The 18885-nt window shown below is 38.9% G+C and overlaps 2 protein-coding genes across 2 annotated transcripts in view; one reads left to right on the top strand and one right to left on the bottom strand.

Annotated features, from left to right (window-relative positions):
* The first annotated feature begins 633 nt into the window (after positions 1–633).
* Positions 634–1001, top strand: LOC114047835 (D-dopachrome decarboxylase-like). Its single transcript, XM_027868773.1, has one exon. It carries the CDS (start codon positions 634–636, stop codon positions 988–990), a length of 357 nt encoding a protein of 118 aa, XP_027724574.1. The 3' UTR covers positions 991–1001.
* Positions 1002–8316: 7315 nt separating this feature from the next.
* The window catches only part of TARS (threonyl-tRNA synthetase), a 37852-nt gene continuing 27283 nt past the window's right edge, over positions 8317–18885 (bottom strand). Inside the window, exons 12-19 of the mRNA XM_027869057.1 lie at positions 17132–17294; positions 16891–17028; positions 16501–16578; positions 14160–14260; positions 13605–13709; positions 12687–12759; positions 9585–9699; positions 8317–9049 (exon numbers count right to left, since the gene is read on the bottom strand). Of these exons, the coding sequence (XP_027724858.1) occupies positions 8901–9049; positions 9585–9699; positions 12687–12759; positions 13605–13709; positions 14160–14260; positions 16501–16578; positions 16891–17028; positions 17132–17294 (922 nt within the window). The 3' untranslated portion in view covers positions 8317–8900. The remainder of the gene's footprint in view (positions 9050–9584; positions 9700–12686; positions 12760–13604; positions 13710–14159; positions 14261–16500; positions 16579–16890; positions 17029–17131; positions 17295–18885) is intronic.

The following is an 18885-nucleotide window of genomic DNA, read 5'->3' as shown; positions in this document are numbered from 1 at the left end:
CCCCCCCCCCCCCCCCCCCCCCCGGCTTCTTACATGGGAGCATTAATTATAGTTCTACTGTGCATGAATTTTTGTCTAAGTAATAAGATGTGAGCTTGGTGGTGATATACCCTAACCGCCTACCCCAAGCTCCCAGAATCCCCTTGACTATCTCTCGGCCCTGCTTAAAACACTTCCAGCAATTACGTTTCAGTAAGCTGCCCACTCCACTTCAGGCAGACCCATTTTCAGGCAGTGTCAGGAAGTGGAAAGAGCAATGCTTTGGGCAGATCTGAGGATGAAACCCCCCTCTGCCATTTACTATCTGCATGACCAGGGGCAATTCCTTTCACCTCTCTGACCTCGATTTCCTCATCTGTAAAATGAAGGGGTTGGTTTAGATGAACTTTCAAACTCTAAATCTTCCAAACTTTAAATCAATTATTGTTCACCGGCCTTGCCTTGCTCTCCCTAGCCCGGCCTGGAGCTAGCTTTCGCTGCCCCCTCAGTCCTGCCCCTGGGGCCCCTCGCCGAGTGAGCTCCACCCCCGTCCCCTGTGCCGGACACTCCGTCGTCCGCTGAGCCCTCTACCAGCTGCCCTGGGAAGGGCGCTCTCAAAGCCCCCGCAGCGCAGTCCCAGCCCGTCCGGCCACCATGCCCTACGTGGAGCTGGACACCAGCCTGCCCTCCGCCCGGCTGCCCAGCGGCCTGAGCCAGCGCCTGTGCGCCGCGACTGCGGCCATGCTGGGCAAGCTCCAGGACAGAGTCAATGTGATTGTGAGGCCACACCTCACCATGATCCTGGGTGGTTCAGGGGACCCCTATGCCCAGCTCATAGTCTCCTCCATTGGCGTGGTTGGCACAGCAGAGGAAAACCGGGACCACAGCGCCAAGTTCTTTGAGTTCCTCACCAAGGAACTGAGCCTGAGTCAGGACCGAATTAACATTCGGTTCTACCCCATGGAGCCCTGGCAAATTGGCAAGAAGGGCACGGTGATGACGTTTCCGTAAGCAGCCCAGAGATGGTGCTGATGGACCAGCAGAGTCTCTGACCCCGCACAAACCAAGGATCTCTTTAGGACACGCAGAATAAAATAGAGTCCTGTGTTTGGTTGAAAAAAAAAATCAATTATTGTTTAATTCAATTTTTGTTGAGATATTTAAATGGGTCAGAAAACTGCCTCCCTATAATGTTTTCTTGTCCCTTCTAGGTTCTTGTCACTTTCCTTACCTCCTCTCCCACAGCTGTGATGCAGAACAGGTCTAATTGCCATTCCTTGTGACAGTCCTTTGAACGCTGGAGGACAGCTATCAGGTTCTCCAGCAGTCTTCTCTTTCAGGAACCCATCATCCTCGGCTTCTTCAGCTATTCCGGCATCCCGAGTACCTCCCAGTACTGTCCACACACAGGCTCCCCTTCCACCCCATCATACTCCTGATACTGCACTGAAGAGTGGAGACCATCCAGCACGCAGGACACGGTGTCCCTTAGTGTTCCTTCACCCCTCTTGTCACAGCCCTTGCAGAATTAATTACTGCTGGGCTGCAAACTGCTTGTAACTTTGACAGAAGTACGATGTTTCCAGAAAGAAATATTGTCAGTCTTTGAGTCAGTCAATAAGCATATATCAGGAGCCTACTGTGTGTGGTTAGCTGGGGATACAGAGCAATAGAAAGTCTCTGCCCTCAAGGGGCTCACAATCTAATAACATTGGACCCTTTTCCCTAGGTTATGACCACTGAATGACATGGTTTTCTTTCTTCGTGATGGGGGGAGAGAGAGGAATGGAGGGGGAGAAACAGAGACAGAGACAAAGAGAGACAGAGACAGAGACAGAGAGACAGAAACAGAAAGCAAGGTCGTTCCTTGCAACTTTTTGAGGAAGATTACGGATAAGCTGGAAGTTTCATCTGAATAACACTAAAAAAAAAAATTAAAATTCTATGGCACTGTTGGGGAGGGAAAGAGACAGGCAGAGTAGAGGTTCAACTGCTTTGCTTTGAAGTGTGCCTAACTGGCGGCAAGGTTATTTTAACTGGTTTTTAGTAACATACAATTTAACCTTACCTAGTGAATCCATCCAAGGCAGAGTACAAGATTGCCCTCTGCTGCCTGAAGGTAAAATTGTTTCTTTGCTTTCCTAATTTACATCATTTTAGAATCATAGCTTTATGGCCAACCTGGATTTTAGAGATCAGCAAGTCTGATCTCTTTGCTTTATAAATGAAGAAGTGTGATGATGATGATGATAGTGCTAACAGATGAATGTGAAGCTAAAAGAAGATGGAGGCAGGACTGCTTCCCACCTTTGAACTAGCAATAAAAAGAAGGAATCAAAGCCAGCATAGAAGATTATTCAGCAACCTGAATGACCTGAAGTCTCCAAACTTAGGAAAATATGCACACATATATATACATACGAATATACACACAAATACATATATGCATGTGTATATAGACATATATACATATGTGTATACACACATATAGTACACACATGTGTGTGTATTAACTCCCACTGCTACTCTCAGGGACCAACTAGAACAAATTTAATTTTTCCTCCATGAATAGTTATTCAAATACTTTCAGAAGCATCATGGCGTTATAGATATGAGTGTTAGACTCGGTGTCGGGAAGAGCTGGATTCATAGCTCACCTCCAACATGTGCTAATTGGATGACCCTGGGCAAGTCATTTCCCTTCTCCGAGATTCTATTTCCTCCACTGTAAAATAGGGATAGTATCACCCCTCTCACCAAGATTGTTGGACCTCAAGTGAAACTTTAAAACATTTTATGAATGTCTATTGTTGTTATTATTATTGGAAACAGCTAACATGTTCCTTCCAAGTCTTCTCAGTCCCTTCAGTCAGTCCTCTGAATGTCTTCCAGCTAACCAACTCCTCCCTAAAATATAGAGCATAGAATTTGGTCTGTTTGGAGCTTGCCCAGTCCAGAACACAATACCTTGCTCAATGCACCCTGAGATCATAATAGCCTTTTAAAAAATGCGGTAGAGTATTCCTGTGCCTCATAGGAGTTATCCATTCCCACCAAAACCACCAAGTCCTTTTTTAGCCAGACTGCCTTTGTAGTCCTATCCCCATTTTCTTTTATTTACGAAGTTGAATTTTCAAACTCAGGTGTAAGAGTTTAGATGGATTTTATCTTCTTAAATCTGACCCATTCTTCTAGTTCTAGTTTTTTAAGATCTTCTTGGATCCTGTCATTCAGTTTGCTACCCCTCCCTCTCTGTTTTGGGTCATAAGGAAATTGGAAATGAATGTCACCTGTGTCTTTATCCAAGTCACATTTATCAGCACAGGGCCAAGGGTTCAAAAGTCAAAACGACCTTAAGAGGCTAGAAAAGTAGTCCAAATGCAAAATGATCAGATTTAATAGAAACACATTGTGTAAAATCCTAGGTTAGGTTAAAAAAAACAATTACAGAAATACAGTACAAGATTAGGGAGATCAGATCTGACAGTATTTCCTGTGAAAAAGACTTGGAACTTTTAACTGACTCCATTAAGACGAATTAATCAGCTGAAAAGACTTAATGCAATCAGGCTGTATTAATGGAAATCGTGATAAGATGAAAAGAATGAGTAAATGAGTGAGAGAATGAATGAATGAAAAAGCTTATCTTGTACAAAGCAATGTGCTAATACAAATAGAAAAATAGAACAGTAAGTGCCCTGAAGGAGCTCACATTCTGACCAGGGAGGCTGTGCAGATGGCGTTTCTGCAATGTCAGATGGAAAGGTCTGGTGGTGGTCCTTAGGGCACTGTCTATTTCCATTGTTGTTGAACCCTGTTGCTGAACCCTTTGATGATGGCAAAGGAAAGTAACAGTCCCATTGGACTCTGCTGATCAGACCAAATCTGATTTGATATGTTCGGTTCTTACCCTTTAAAAAGTAAAACTGAAATACTGTTGAGATCCTATGGTTTCCAGAAGGATGAAGGTTCTGGGCTCATGTAATTGACAGTGATAGAGGGACCTGAGGATATTTAGCTTAAAGAGAAAAATGCGGGGGCTGGAGATTGAACAGCTTTCTCCAAACATTTGAAGAGGTATCATGCAGGAAGGTGCCACAAATCTGGATTGCTATATTCTCCTTGGGGGCAGGGTCTGTCTCAGCGCAGTGCCTAGACCATTACAAGCTCATAATATGCTTGTTGACTGACTGAGGCCCAGAGTGCTGTGATTTGGTCAAAGTCTCATAGCTGATTAACGGTGGAGCTGGTACTAAGACCCAGGGCTTCAAACTCTCGGTGTGGAACTCTTTCCACTTCACCAAAGTTAATTTTATTATGTTTAATAATAATCACTCAGTGTGCTGTAAGATTGTTATGTTGATACCTAAGGCCAAAATGAAGCCTGAAAAAGAATTTAAAAAATAAAAAAAAAAACCCTACTAAAACCAGGGGAATGCCATATGTTACATTCTGCCCATAGAATTATGTTAAAAGTGTTAATGAGGAGACAGTGTTAGAATCTGTAATGCACTTTAGAAAGAACTTTTCCCAGAGCTGGTCTGATTATGCTAATATATTATTTCTGAATCTGAAAGTCTGAAAGACTGTTCCCAATCATAAGGTCAAGTAGAATGCATTCATTTACTCATTTATTCCATCATCTATTTATTTGACAAACATCACTAAGGCGTCACTACAATGTACCCAATTTGTTGTTCAGTCATGTCCAATGCTACGTGACCCCATGGACTTTGTCTATGAGGCTTCTTTGGCAAAGATAAGAGTGTTTCACCATTTCCTTCTCCAGCATGTCCCCATTTAACAGATGAGGAACTGAAGCAAATAGAGGTTAAGTGACTTGCTCAGGGTCACACAGATACTGAGACTATATTTGAACTCAGGTTTTCCTGACTCCAGGCCCAGCACTTTATCCAGGGAGGCACCTAGCTGTCCCTATATTGTACTAAAGACCCAGCAAGAAATAAAGATAAAGAACTTTGTCATCAAGCTCAAAATAAAAAAAAAACAAACCTCTCAATAACCCTCTTCAATATAGAGATCTACAGTTTACAAAACACTCATAGAGTCAAAGATTGAGAGCTGGAAAGGACTTCAAAGTCGATTTAGTCTAACCCATTATACTGCCTTAGGTAGCCTCAGTAAGAACAACTTAAATGCCAGTTAGCACCTGGAGGGAAGAAACAAATATTTAATTCATCATTATATGCCTCCTACAACCTTTGTCTTGGCACCTAGTGACTATCTGGTGATTGAATGAATAGCAGGAGCCTTAGAAGATACTGGTTATTAAGAACAGTTTTTCTTAAGATACTTTTCCTGTTAATTCCCCTTTCCCAATATCTCTCACATTCACCTCCTTCCTTTCTCTTTCCACCACTCCCAAGTCTATCATTATTACCTCAAATCTGGTTACTGTAACAGCCTTCTTGAACTTTTTTCCTATCTTAGGTGCTTCTTGATCTGAATAAATATAAACATCATTGGAATAACTTTTCTCCAAATTCCCCCCATGTAATTTCTATTCCTGTGGAAGAATTCAGGATGAAAACCCACCTAACAAAACAGCAATCATCTATTGTGCAAGCAAGCTATCATGTGACAGTTAGGGGGATGGTGATGATTCAAAGTAAACTGTCCCTACCCTGGAAGTCTGTCTATTTGGGAAGACTGTATGTCTACATGAAAAGATAATACTAGAAGACTGTATTGTACACACTTAAAATGAACTTTAGAGGCAAACTAATCCACCCTCTCATTTCAGATATGAATCCCCTCTTATAACACCCGATAGATTTTTTAAAATTTGGGCTTGGAAGGCCATGACCTTTGCTGGCAGTGCATCCATAAGTGTTTCACTCTTTTTCCTCACGAGAGGAAGTCCAGCTCCCTTTTGACCCCTACTCATTGGTCCTGGTCCAATTCTATAATTCAATTCAATAAACATTTTATGGAGTGCTTAGTGTGCATAAAGCCCTGGGGACTGGCACCTGAACTGAGCCTTGAAGGAATAAGACTTCAGAAGTGCCTGGAGTAAGAAAGATTAGTCTTCTTGAGTTCAAATCTAACCTCAGACACTACTAGCTGTGTGACTCTGGGCAAGTCACTTAACCCTGTTTGCCTCAGTCTCCTCTTCTATAAGATGAGCTGGAGAAGGAAATGGCAAACCACTGCAGTATCTTTGCCAAGAAAATACCAAGAGGTCATGAAGACACCACTAAGTGACTAAACAACAAAGTTTGACAGTAGCCTAAAACTGAACCATCAATTTTAGCAGCTATACCATCTGTCTCAGCTTTCTCAACTATAAAATGGGGACAATAATAGCACCCACCTCCCAGGGTTATTGTGAAGATCAAATGAGGTATTTGTACAATATTTAGCACTGTGCCTTGCACTTAGCAGTTGCTTAAGATTTGTTTCTTTCCTCATTTTAGGTTAGTGATGGTCTCATTTTACACGAATTGCTCTCAAGCCAGGCCTCATACTTCCCGTAATTGTGCAATGTTTCTTTTTATAACCCAATTCCAGGATTTGACATTAACTCCTGCAAAAATTTATCCTTATGACTGCAGTTCATTTTAACAAATGAAATAATGGAGGCAGCAGGGCACAGTGGAACAAGTCCCAGCCTCTTAATGTTTACAACCTTGGTCAATCCTGGGCCTCAGTCTTCCCATCTTGAAAAGGAGAGGACTAGACTATAGGACATCTGAGGTCCCTTCCAACTTGGTACTATCAAGCTTGATTCAGATATCTGTTCCATTACTAATCTTTCCCAGATTTATGTCCTCCAACGACTTGATAGGTGTAAGTTCTAGGCGTTCGTACAAGTCGATTTACAAAACTTAAAATATGGCCAAAGGACACAGCAAGACAATTTGTTTTGGAACAGCCTGGAAAGGCAGAAAAGTACAATGCAAGCAAGTTGTGCTTGTTTTTTGTTTTTAAAATAACCCAATTCCAGGTTCTACACAATTCTATGTAACAGACACAGGGTTTAAAATACCTAGGGAGGAGTAACAGACATAGAAGGCACCCAACAAATGCACGAGTAAAACATAAGCTTTGTCTTGGGCACAACTAATAGGTGCAGTTTGCTAGAGCAGATAGTTTATGGAGAGTAGTTGGTGATTAGAAGGGAAAATTAAGTTGGGGTCAGATTATGGAGGGCTTTGAATGATAGTGTCAATGAAAATTCCTGCATATGACGTGATTAAAAGATTTTTTTGGTGAGGCAATTGGGGTTAAGCGACTTGCCCAGGGTCGCACAGCTAGTAAGTGTCAAGTTAGGCCAGATTTGAACTCAGGTCCTCCTGACTCCACTGCTCTATCCACTGCACACTTAGGTGCCCCGATTAAAAGATTTTGCAAAAAGATTAAAATACAGCAATGTATAGGAAGAGATTAGCAATCTACTGCCCATTGCGTCGAATTGTGTGAAATTCTTCAGCTAGGCATTCAAGCACCCAGGTTTCACTGTACCTCCATCCTTTAACTCATTCTGGACTCCTCTACTACTGACAAACCCATCTGTTCGTTGTCTGTTGCTCATTGTTTACTTTTCTAGTTTCTCACTTGCAACTGTCTCCTTCCCTCCTGTCGATCCACCTCTGTGAGAGGTTTATTCGAATCATGCCTTTATTCTGTATTCCTTAAACACGCTAGTATTCTGCTTTAATTCATATTGTTTTGTAAAGGGTAACTCAGCTAGAATTGAGAGAGCCTTTTGTATAATCGATGCTCAATGACTGCAAGGGTTTCACATTCCTTGCATTCTTTCAACATATTCCATTTAAAAAAGACCTTTATTATGGCTTTGGAGAAGTCTGAAGAATCTTTCAAAAACTCCTAAGTAGGAATTCAGATATTCTGACAAAAACTCCCTTAATATGGGCATCGGAGTTTGGGGAGTTTTTTCTGGAGTGGGTAGGTAGAGAAACTGATAGTCCAGGTCTAGGAATACAGCTAGCATATATCAGAAGCAGGACCTGACCCCAGTGTGTATGAAAACTGAAAAACCTTTCGAAACTAGGTACTTTGTATTCTACACTAATTCACTTAAAATATGATTCAAGGTACAAATTTAAAGCAATACTGAATGAACTGTTAGGAAAAAATATCAAAATAAAAAAAAGTAATTTGAAAACAAAACACCAGGTTAAAACCGATGTCTCCTTGTGTTGTTCATGTGTGTGTGTACGCACACACACATGCAAATTAAAGCACCTACCTGGGACTTAAGGATTAGGATGTTTAAAAGTTTAAATGTTCATTATAAAATTTTAATAAATTCTGAGAATGAGTTTTTTATTAAAATGATAATTTATTATTCCTTTATGCTCCTCTGTTTCACCACAGTAACAAACTTATTTTGAAACAATACATTTTAATATTGAATGAAATCATTTATACATCTATTTTCCTGATTATTTTTTTGGTTGTTGTTTAAGGACTTTGCATTTGATATGATACATAACAAACTCTTTTCATTATTTCTTTAATTTTCTACCACTAATCTTACCCCACATAATTTTTAAATATGAATTTAAATGGAAAAAATAAATTTTCACATCTTATATTTTCCCATATCACTTTGAAACATTTCTCATTTTATTCTCAGTGATCAGATATTTAGGAAATCTAGTCAGTTTTCAGTCTGTCTGCTCTATTAAATGTTTCAAGTATATTTATTCAGTGTCTAAAAATGGCAAAAACAGAGGTTAAAGGAGGCTCACTCTAAAAAGTCATCTAAAATCCTAAGCAGGTAGTACCAAGACATTCCTTCTACAGCCAGTAAAAACTGAGGTTATACACCTGTACAAATTTAATGTCATTTAGAAAAACAAAAAACCTGCTGTTCTTTTTACACTGAACCAGTGTAGGGGTAGTGCTGGGGTAGGGAAGAGAGGAAGCCTTTGTTAAAATTCTTCTTCAGCATGCTTGCTTTGAGACTGCTTCAGCTGCTGCAACCTCTCGATTGTTTCAGAGACTGTGTGTTCTCCATGCACCTTGTTATCTCTTGTACGGATATTCACGGTCCCACTGGTTTTCTCTTTTTCACCAACAACTAAGAGACACAAAGCATCTTCATTAGACCAGACCAAGAACAAATCTACAAGGATATTTAGAATCAGAGTCTTATAACTTCCTTAAAGGCACATTAAAGACTATCTAATTATATAAATTTATACCTTAATGATTCACTGAGGATAATGGAGATCACCACTGTATGAATTCTTGCATTCAATCTCTGTACAGTTTACTGGCTCTATCACTAAATATGGGGCCCTGGACAAGTCATTTCCCCTTGTAACACAGTTCTGTCATACATAAAAAAGGGTAATAATACATGCATTACCTAATTTAGCTAGTTACTATGAAAAAAGCATTTTATAAATCTTAAAGTACCTTCTGAATGTGAACATTTGTTGTATAATTGAAACTACTATTGCTCACCAAGTTTTGCCCTATCAAGCACTGCAGACAATCTAATAGAAGTGTCCCATGTTAACTGAGAACTTTCTATTAGCCTATCCAGCCTCAGCCCAACCCAGTTCTTTAAGGGACTACAGATAGTCTTTAATATTATTTTTCATGTTTACCTAGAATGAAGTTATATTGTGCTAGCTGTGCATTTCTGATCTTCTTGTTCAATGTACAGCCTGGATCCAAATCAATGTCAGTCATAAATTTAGCATCATGGAACTGTTGTCGTACCTAGGCAAGACAGGATACATTTTCAGACTAATTCTAACTGTATTTTGATTAATGACTTTAGAATCTATTAGTCTCTTTAACTTGAATCTTCAATAAGTGGAAAATAACCCTAAGAGAGTCTGAAAGACACTTAAATATTGCATTAAAACAATGCTAAAGACTATGTAAATAAAAGCAGTTCTGTATTAACTGATTGCTTTATCTTTATGAGACACAATGCGCAAATTTTTTGGAATACACATCCAGTGGTATCACTGATTTTAACGAGGCTAGTACTAGGTTCCATTTGGCATCTATAAAGTGACTCTAACCCTTTCTATAGGGCTGCTTTCTCTATTGAATACATTATGAAGATTCACAATAACCAAAGTAGTCAGCATTAACTAACTGTTCACAGCTGACTCTTTATGGGAACATGTTTTGTTTACTTATTTTTTATAAAAAGCAAAAATGCTGAATATGGACAATCAAAAGATGGTAACAGATTCTATTTTAAACCTGGTGAAGGAACTTCATCTAATTGATTAACAAAATTTGCCCAGCAGCAAATTACCAGGCAAAGCTGCCTCTCAACCCAATTATTTCCTTGATACTCATATATACATAGTGATCTAATTAAATAGAGATTACTGACAGTAACTTAAACAAACTTGAAAACACATTCTAATTACTATGTTTAAAGAAATATTTATAAACAGTTCTTTTCATTACAAACACAATTTTTCCTTTGAAAACAAGATGCGCATTAAATGAACACAGCTGCTGTTGCTATAGGCAATGGTAAATTTAGTGAAATGAATTTCAAATACAATTTTAAAGAAATTTTTAAGCTTGCAAACAATAATGTGTTGAAGAACAGAAATCATCATTCTGGAACACTCTTTGTAGTAGGCTCTTTTAATGCCACCCCATGTCCTTGCCATAGACATGTAAGTTCAAACACACACTAGTTTACTTTTATCTCCCAACAACAGATCAACTAGGTTTCTCTTAAAAGATTTTGTCCAATAAATTAGCATACTTGGCTAGTACAAATGTTTCTACCTATACAACAAGCAAACACTACTGTTACTTTGAAGGAAGCACTTTAAATACAGCCATTTCACAATGTCTTCTACATTTAGAAATGAAAAACTCCAACTGAGCTGTGCTTCCGGAAATGTGTGGATCACATGATCAACAAGCTGGAGGATCGGGCAGGGCATTTTCTCTGATTATCATAGCCTCTTAAATTTCTTCAAAATGGAAATCATGCTCATGAGATAAAGCAGTTCAGTTGTCTTCATGGTCTAAGACACTAAGAACAGTAAGGAGGTAAAAACCTGATGAACTAACAACTGAGAAGGCAAACTCCGAACCCCCGACACACTCACTCACTCAGCAGCCTGTCCCCTGCCACACGCAATGTTCTGACAGGGCTGCACAAACCAACCCAGGAGCTTGCACAACAGAACTCAGTCATTACCCCTCCCACCCTTCACAGCAACTTGGGAAACCAAAAGGCAAAAATTTGCTCCAGCTGGAACTGGAGCGTTCTGTGCTTTAACAGTCCTCCGTAAGAGAACAGAGGTGCTGACCTGAAGCTAAGGGCCCAGCATCCAACAGAGGCCAGTTTTGTCACTCCAGAAATCACTTAAGGCAGAGAGTGAGGCTGGTGAAATCTGAATTGCCTAGCATGGGATCAGGCTGAGATGACTCTGAGACCCACCCCCCAAGGAAGACACAATCAAAAAGGAAGGTATCAGAAAGTGAGTAAGAGGAATAATAAAAGGCCAAAATTGCCAAAGACCTCAGGAGAAAGAAAGATCACTTAAAGACTTTAAATACAAACACATCAACCAACAGGGAAGATAATAATAACAGAAAGGAATATGGCCTCCAGATCAGCTAAACGAGTCTAGATATCCATGAACAAATAGTGCGAGACAAGCAACAACAAACGAAGACCTTTTTACTGAGTTCTAGAGGATCTGAGCTCCACCTCAGTGTGGGGAGTATTTATACCACCAAAATCACAGGTTGTTGAAGAGTAGAGATGATAAAAATCTGCATTTAGATACCACACTAAGGTTTACACAGTGCTTTTCTCAAACTAATAAGGCAAAAGCCACATTAGAGCAAGTGACCACCTCCTCTGCATTTCTGTATTCTCATCTGTAAAATGAGGATAGAAGTAACTGTCCTACCAAGCTCAGATATTTATTATCAATAACACATAATGGCACTTTGGAGACTACAAAGCTCCATAAAAGTGATACTGGTTTGATTTCAAGCATATCATTAGTTAAGTTGGCTTTTACAGACTGCTGACAAAACCGTGTTTCTATCAGAAAATACAGCTCAAGTTCCAAATTCCTATACACCCATTCATAAACTGTAGCCTGCCTGTAGATGACAATTATATACAACAATGAAAGAATATTTGATAAAATTTAGTTATCTGCCCCAAGACTGAACAACCAAATTCATAACAGGTATAATTTTACAGGCCAATAATAGTTATGTCCTAATTAAAATGAATTTTAAAATCCTCACACTTCATGAGGGCGCAAGTCAAAAATTTCAGATGAAATCACCTCAAGTGACAAAGCATCAGTCAACCAAACTAACACATGAATTTGCAAAGTGCTTTTCTTGCTATGGATGTTAGCCAAACATGCTTTACCTACTAGGTTTTCAAAAGGCTCAAAGACCTCTATCTGTATGGAAAATAAGATTTTTAACACTGCAATCTGTGTTTAAATATGTTAATACCACCACCACCACTTTAAAAATCTATAGCTGATAAATCTTTCTTCTGATCACACAGCAATTATATTCCCTAAAGTTAAAAAGTGAATATAATTTGCCAAGGCATATCCATTACTGTGAGAATCACATTTATCTTTGATATAGGCAACCTGAGAGAAAATCTACAAATAGTGTGCAAAAGCCTACAAAGGAAAGTGTCAGCAGGAAAGCTTATGCTCCTAAACTTTATGGATCACCTTTTGGGCATATTCATCACATGTTGGTCCCACTGGCACCACCATTACCTGCCGAGGAGATAGCCAAAGAGGCCTGTGGGAGAACGTGAAAATGTTAGGCATATTATTTATCAGTAACAATGGTAAAATTCTCCTTAGATCTGTTCTCAATGTTATTTTTTTTCCCTGAAATACAGAATGGGAATTTTAAAAGCTGCTGAGCTTTCCACAGCTCTTCTTTTGCAATGCTCAATTAATACCTGAATAGAATTCTATTCATAATGACAGCAAAGCTTCAAAAATTCTGATTAGGAATAAACTATCATTCACTGACATTTTAACTAAAACAAAATTTAAAAAATATATATTTTTAAAAATCACGAATCAGAAAAAGCTCAATTAAAATTATTATCTCTTCTCAGTCTACAGACAAATAGAAGACAGAGATATTCCAGACCTTGTTTCAAGCCCTGTCTCCAACACATCCTGGCCACATGGCTCTAGGGAAGTCAAGTAACCTCTGGATGCTCTAGGCAACTCTCTAAGTTACTGAGAAGGTGCCAACCTACATTAGTAGAGGTGGTTTTTTCCCCAGCAAGTTCCCCATACCAAGTGAAATCACAGGTCCAGTTGGCCTCCCTATTCAGATACTACCATTTTCCTTCATGCAATCCTCATTCATCAAATGCCAGGGACAGAAAGACAAAAATAAAACATTGCCCTCAGAGAGCTTACATTCTTAATTTTTATTGTTATCCTTTCTTTATGTCCCACCTCCATTTCCTAATATATCCCTTCACCACCCCTGCCCCAGAGGGCTCTCCCTTATAACAAATAAAAAAGGAGAAAAAAAAGTGCAGCAAAACCAATCAACACATTAACCAAGTCTGACAATTTATGCAGGCACTACATTTTTAAACGAACATGATTCTGCCTTACCATTTGCCTCCATAGTTCTCAGTTAAGATAGCAATCATTCTTTCCACAGATCCTAAAATGGCTCTATGAATAATTACTGGCCTTTTTTTATCATCACCATCATGACTATAAAGAAAAACAACAACATATTTTTGCTTATTGTATAGTAAGTATCGACTCAGATATATTTCAGTATTCTAATGTTCTGTAATTTCCTTGATGTGGGTTCTCCCTCTACTGGTGCAGATCACAACCCTTATGTGATTTCACACAGCTGCTTAGAGTTGCTATGGCTAAAAATTGTCACACTTCTTGGCCAAACCAATTGTGTAAATATCCAAATTTTATTAACCAGGCAAGTCATAGGACAACAGAGTCTAGAATGGGGCCTGTACTCAAAGTCTTCACAGCTTGATTGACCCCACCAGAATTAATTTCCATTTATAAAGCCTTCAAAAGACAGATGGTACCTCTATGGTATGAGAAAACATCAGAGGAGCACTTTACTTGAAGAGCCTTTAAATATTCCTTTTTAATAAAAGTCTCACCTGGGAAATGATGCAGATGTACACTTACCTTACATATGTAAGATTAAATCTCACTGGCAGTTGAAAATCTAGTTGAATTGTTGCACACTGGTGGTATCGACCAATAGCATCTTTAATCTCAATGTCAATCTAAGAAAGATCGAATTCACTGTGAAATAATCTCTATAGTAGTAAAGAATGGTAAAAGGAATTTGTTGCTGACCTCTTCTTTAATCAAAATTGTGTAACAATTAAATGTATACTACATGATACAGGAAAAACATAAGAAAGTGGGACTAATGGGGAAAGATAAAGCCATACAAAGGGCACTGAATTTGCCTGTTCCTACCCCTGGCCTAGACCATAGGTTAAGGAGTTTAGATTCTCTCCCCCCTTCCCCCCAAAAAAGGATGTGATTGGCATTGGGAAGATTAGTCTCCAGGAGTAATGTGCAGGACTGTCTGGTCAGGGTGGTGCCCCAGTGGGGGACAGGGACCAAATAAATGGTCAGTCATCCTGCATTTATTAAGTGCCTACTACATGCCAGGTACTGTGTTGAGCAGTGGGGATACAAAGACAGCAAACAATAGCTTCAACTCTCTAGGAACTCAAGGACTAAGTGGGAGAGACTGTGTAAACAACTACACACAAACAGGAGAAGACTTCAGAGAGAAGGCACTAAGATTGGACATAAAGGAAACCAGGTAAGTTAGGAATGAGACGTGAAGGTCAGCTGTAGAGGGCAGCCTGTGAAAACACCCAGTGTCGAGTGCTGGCAGAATGGAAGAATGGGAACAGGGACATAGGGGAAAATGTGAATCAACAAGATTTGTTAGCTCTTTAGACAGGAGACATAAAGAAGGAGGAGGAATAAGAAAGAATGAAATTTTGAGAACAGGTGACTGAGAAGATCATAGTAGTACTAGTCACTGGATGAACATTTAAAAAAAAGGCCTGCCATGTACAAGAAACAGAAATCAGAGGCATGTCATTTAATCTCTCTGCCCTGCTTTCTCATTTGTAAAATGAGAACATTGGGGTAAGAGATCAATGACGTTCATTAGCTTAACTGTGAATTATGAAGAACAAGTTTGGGGAGGGAAAAAAGAGAAGTTTGTTTTGGATATGTTAAAATTCAAGGTGTAGATAGAGGAACAGCTAGGTAGAGATATTTATTAGATAGTTGAAAATGCAAATACGGAAAAGATGAGGCCTATAGACGTGGACTTGAAAGCAAACATCAGGTAGAGATACTTGAAGCCGTGGGGGCCTTCCAAGGCCAGGATTTCTAGAACACTTATATTTGTGGGATTAGAGAAGTAAGAGGAAGCAGGAAAGGAAGACACAGGAGCCAGAATTAGAAGATTCAGAAGAACCAAGTATCAGAAGGGAGGGCAAAGTGGGTGAGGCCAACTATCAAATGTCACAAAATCTAAAGAGGACTGAGAAAAGACCATTGGATTTAGTGTTTAGTTTTCAAAACCCTTCACACCCTGACCCCAACCTATCTTTCCATTCTCAGTGGATATATCTTTTAACGTAGCCCAATTGGCCTTACCCACGTTCCTCACAAGTGACACTCTATCTTCCCTGTCCACGCCTTTGCTACCCCCCACCCCTCATGCTTGAGCACTGGCATTTTCTCCTCACCTCAACCTCATACAAAGCTTTTCTTCCTTCAAGACATAGCTCAAGCACCACCTTCTACATGCTGTATTTCTTTTCTTGATCCCAACTATTAGTATCCTCCCTCCCCAAATATACTATGCAAGGTACTGCTCTTTAATATAGTCATAAAAATTACTTTTACATAAAAAAATGCATCAAATCAACTGGTAAAGGGTGGATGACATTGCCTCTTTAATAGATGAACATGTTGATACCCAAAAGGAGGAGGGAAAAGAATTTTGGTTTAATTAAAACTGCTAAAAATATGTACATAAAGCAAATAGTTTTCAGATAAGCTAAAATCAATTTTGTTGCAAAAAGGAGAAAATGAACTGTGAAAAGGCTTAAATCACAATGTAAAGGACGTAGGGTAATTATTTGTTTATATGTGACCAGTTGGGATGGTTAAAAGGGGAAGGAAAAAAAAATTTGTCAAAAACTGAGAAAATGTGAATATAAAGAAATAGTTACTAAGAACACAAGACTGTGGCAGAGGGAAAGTAATGTCCAATGAAGCTGGAAGCAGGGTGAGGCCAGGTTGTGAAGAACTTGAAGATTATGCTCCCTCTTGCTAATCTTGTGTTATGAGGAACGGAAGGGGAAAGAAGCAGCTTTCATTGAATAAAATCATCAATGTTATTTCATCAGAGAAACCCAAGATTTTCTGAGAATTAATTATTCCTCCCCTATATCTACAAACATCAACATAGTTGGGTACTAACCTTTGGTCCATAGAATGCTCCATCCCCGGGGTTTAACTCCCATTTCTCACCAAATTCATTAAGGCTGCTCTCAAGTTGCTAAAAATAACAAAACAGATTAAAATAGAAATGTGTATAATTGCCTTAATTCTAGTTTCAGACTAAAGATACTATTTTCTATCCATTCATATACTACAAGTCCCAGTAAATATTTTATTTTAGTAATATTTTAAAATAATAATCTTTTCTTAAAAAAAAATCAATTAATCAGACAGAAAACATAGCTTAATTCTCTGCATTATGTGAATTATCACCAATGACAATATCGACATCCTCACCAAAGGCTCAGATTTCTTAAATACTGCTCAGATTCAATGCAATCCTAATAACTTTCCAATAAAATGAAAATACCTTTTCAGCTTGATTCCATACTTCAATATCTCCAAGGAACTTTTCTGGGCGAGTTGAAAGGTTTAATTTAAAGGAAAATCCAAACACATCATACACAGTCCTCAAGAAGTCCAAACAATTCTTTATCTCCTCTTCGATCTTTGTTTTGTTTAGGGAAAAAAAGGTAAAAAAATGTATTGATTACTTGTTTTTATTTAAGTTCTGGCATTTTAAATTTGATTTCATAGGGCCGAGTTAGTACCTGCTCCATGGTACAGAATATGTGAGCATCATCCTGCTGGAATCGCCGTACTCTTGTGAGCCCTGTGAGAGCTCCTGACAGCTCATTTCGATGAAGTACCCCAAAGTCAGCTATTCGCAGGGGTAACTCCCTCCAGGATCTGGGCCGGTGATCAAATAAAAGACTAGAAATAAAGGAAAGGTATTAAAATCCATTGATAATCAAATCTGCAAACAACCAATTACTTCAATGACATTGGCAAAATGTTACATTACAACAGTGGTTCTCAAACTTTTTGGTTTTAGGACCCCTTTAACACCTAAAAATTGAGTAACATCCTCCTCACCCCCCCCAACAGCTTTTCTTTGAGATTTTTTCCATCCATAGTTACCAGATCAGAAAAAAATATCTTGGGATTATTATGAAAACAGTCTTGACTTCATGGTCCCCCCGCCCCAGGGGTCTTGAGGTGCTCTAGCAGTCCCCAGGACAACTTTGAGAAACCACTGATTACAGTGCAACATACAGATTACTACAGAAAACTGAAAGAAAATCTTTCTATTTCAGAGAAGAAGCAACATCTCTCAAACTTTGAGTTATTGAGCTTATTCATAAATAGACTATTATTATGAAGCAATTTAAGAGCCTTCTATGAATAAAACTACAGAGAATACATTATGAAACATCAGCTCAAGACAACAGTGAGTAATCTCTTTGCAGAAATCTGGAAAGACAAGACAGTTCACTTAAGAATCTGTTGGCTCTGGAGTGAGAGGACTAAGATTAAGTCAAGCTTCTGTCACTATCATAGACCTCAGCTTCCTCACCTAAAAAATAAGAATGCTGTCCAAATGGTCTCTGAGATCCCACCCCAATCTCCATCTAGACTGCTGCTATGAAGTCAGCCCTGTAGAATCACTGATTACAAATGCATTCAGACTTTATCTTGAATTTTTCTTTTAAAGTTTCAATGGCTTGGCAGCCCCACAGACAGCACCTGCCATTGTGGTACCAGACTGGGGATGATCCCCCCCCACTATCCCCAAGAGTTTTAATATTTCTTTAGCATGTTTTACATGATGTTACATGCATAAAATTTATCATACGGCCTGCTAAGGAGGACCTAGGGGAGGAAAAGAATTTGGAACTCAAAACTTAAAAAAGAATGTTAAAAAAAAGAAAACCACTTTCTTTAGTTTGGAGGACCTGCAAACATCTTGAAGAACCCGAGGAAGATGAGTTGACACAAACCCCACCAGATTCTTTGAAATATAGTACAGGTTCCCTTAGCTGATTTTGTAACTTAATTTCCCGTTTTGGAAGCTATCTGGAAGGTAATTCTTGTCTTCAAATACCTAGTTTCAGCACAATGCCTTGTACATAATAGATGCTAAATACATGCTTGTAGAACTGAGAAAAGAACAGCCTGGAAAAAGACTGAACTTGAATTTCCTGGACCCATAGCTCTCAGCATTCCCATGTCAAGCAGTCCTCCCTCCACAAGAGGGAGGAGGAAAAAAAAAAAAAAGGAATACCACTTAGAGTATATATACTCAAGTGTCTTCCTAACATCTAGAGAGTTTTCACATACCCCCTCCTCATAGAAATGAATTATCTCCAGATCTTTGCAACCAAGTCAGAAAAAGACGTTATCATAACATTACACTTAATCAAATGTCCCAGAACATGTAGTAAAATCATAAACAGAAAATCTTTCCAGAAAGAGAAAGCAAATTCAGCTAATAATAGTGTATTTGATAACATTTTACTAGAAA

Source organism: Vombatus ursinus, unplaced genomic scaffold, assembly GCF_900497805.2.
Source record: "Vombatus ursinus unplaced genomic scaffold, bare-nosed wombat genome assembly UNPS02014791.1, whole genome shotgun sequence".
In the NCBI taxonomy this organism is placed as follows: domain Eukaryota; kingdom Metazoa; phylum Chordata; class Mammalia; order Diprotodontia; family Vombatidae; genus Vombatus; species Vombatus ursinus.
The sequence above is the reverse complement of the archived record's forward strand: the minus strand, read 5'-3'. Positions and strand labels throughout refer to the sequence as shown.

Excerpts from the sequence above, each read along its gene's own strand:
- LOC114047835 (XM_027868773.1), top strand. The coding sequence starts at position 634 with ATGCCCTACGTGGAGCTGGACACCAGCCTGCCCTCCGCCCGGCTGCCC.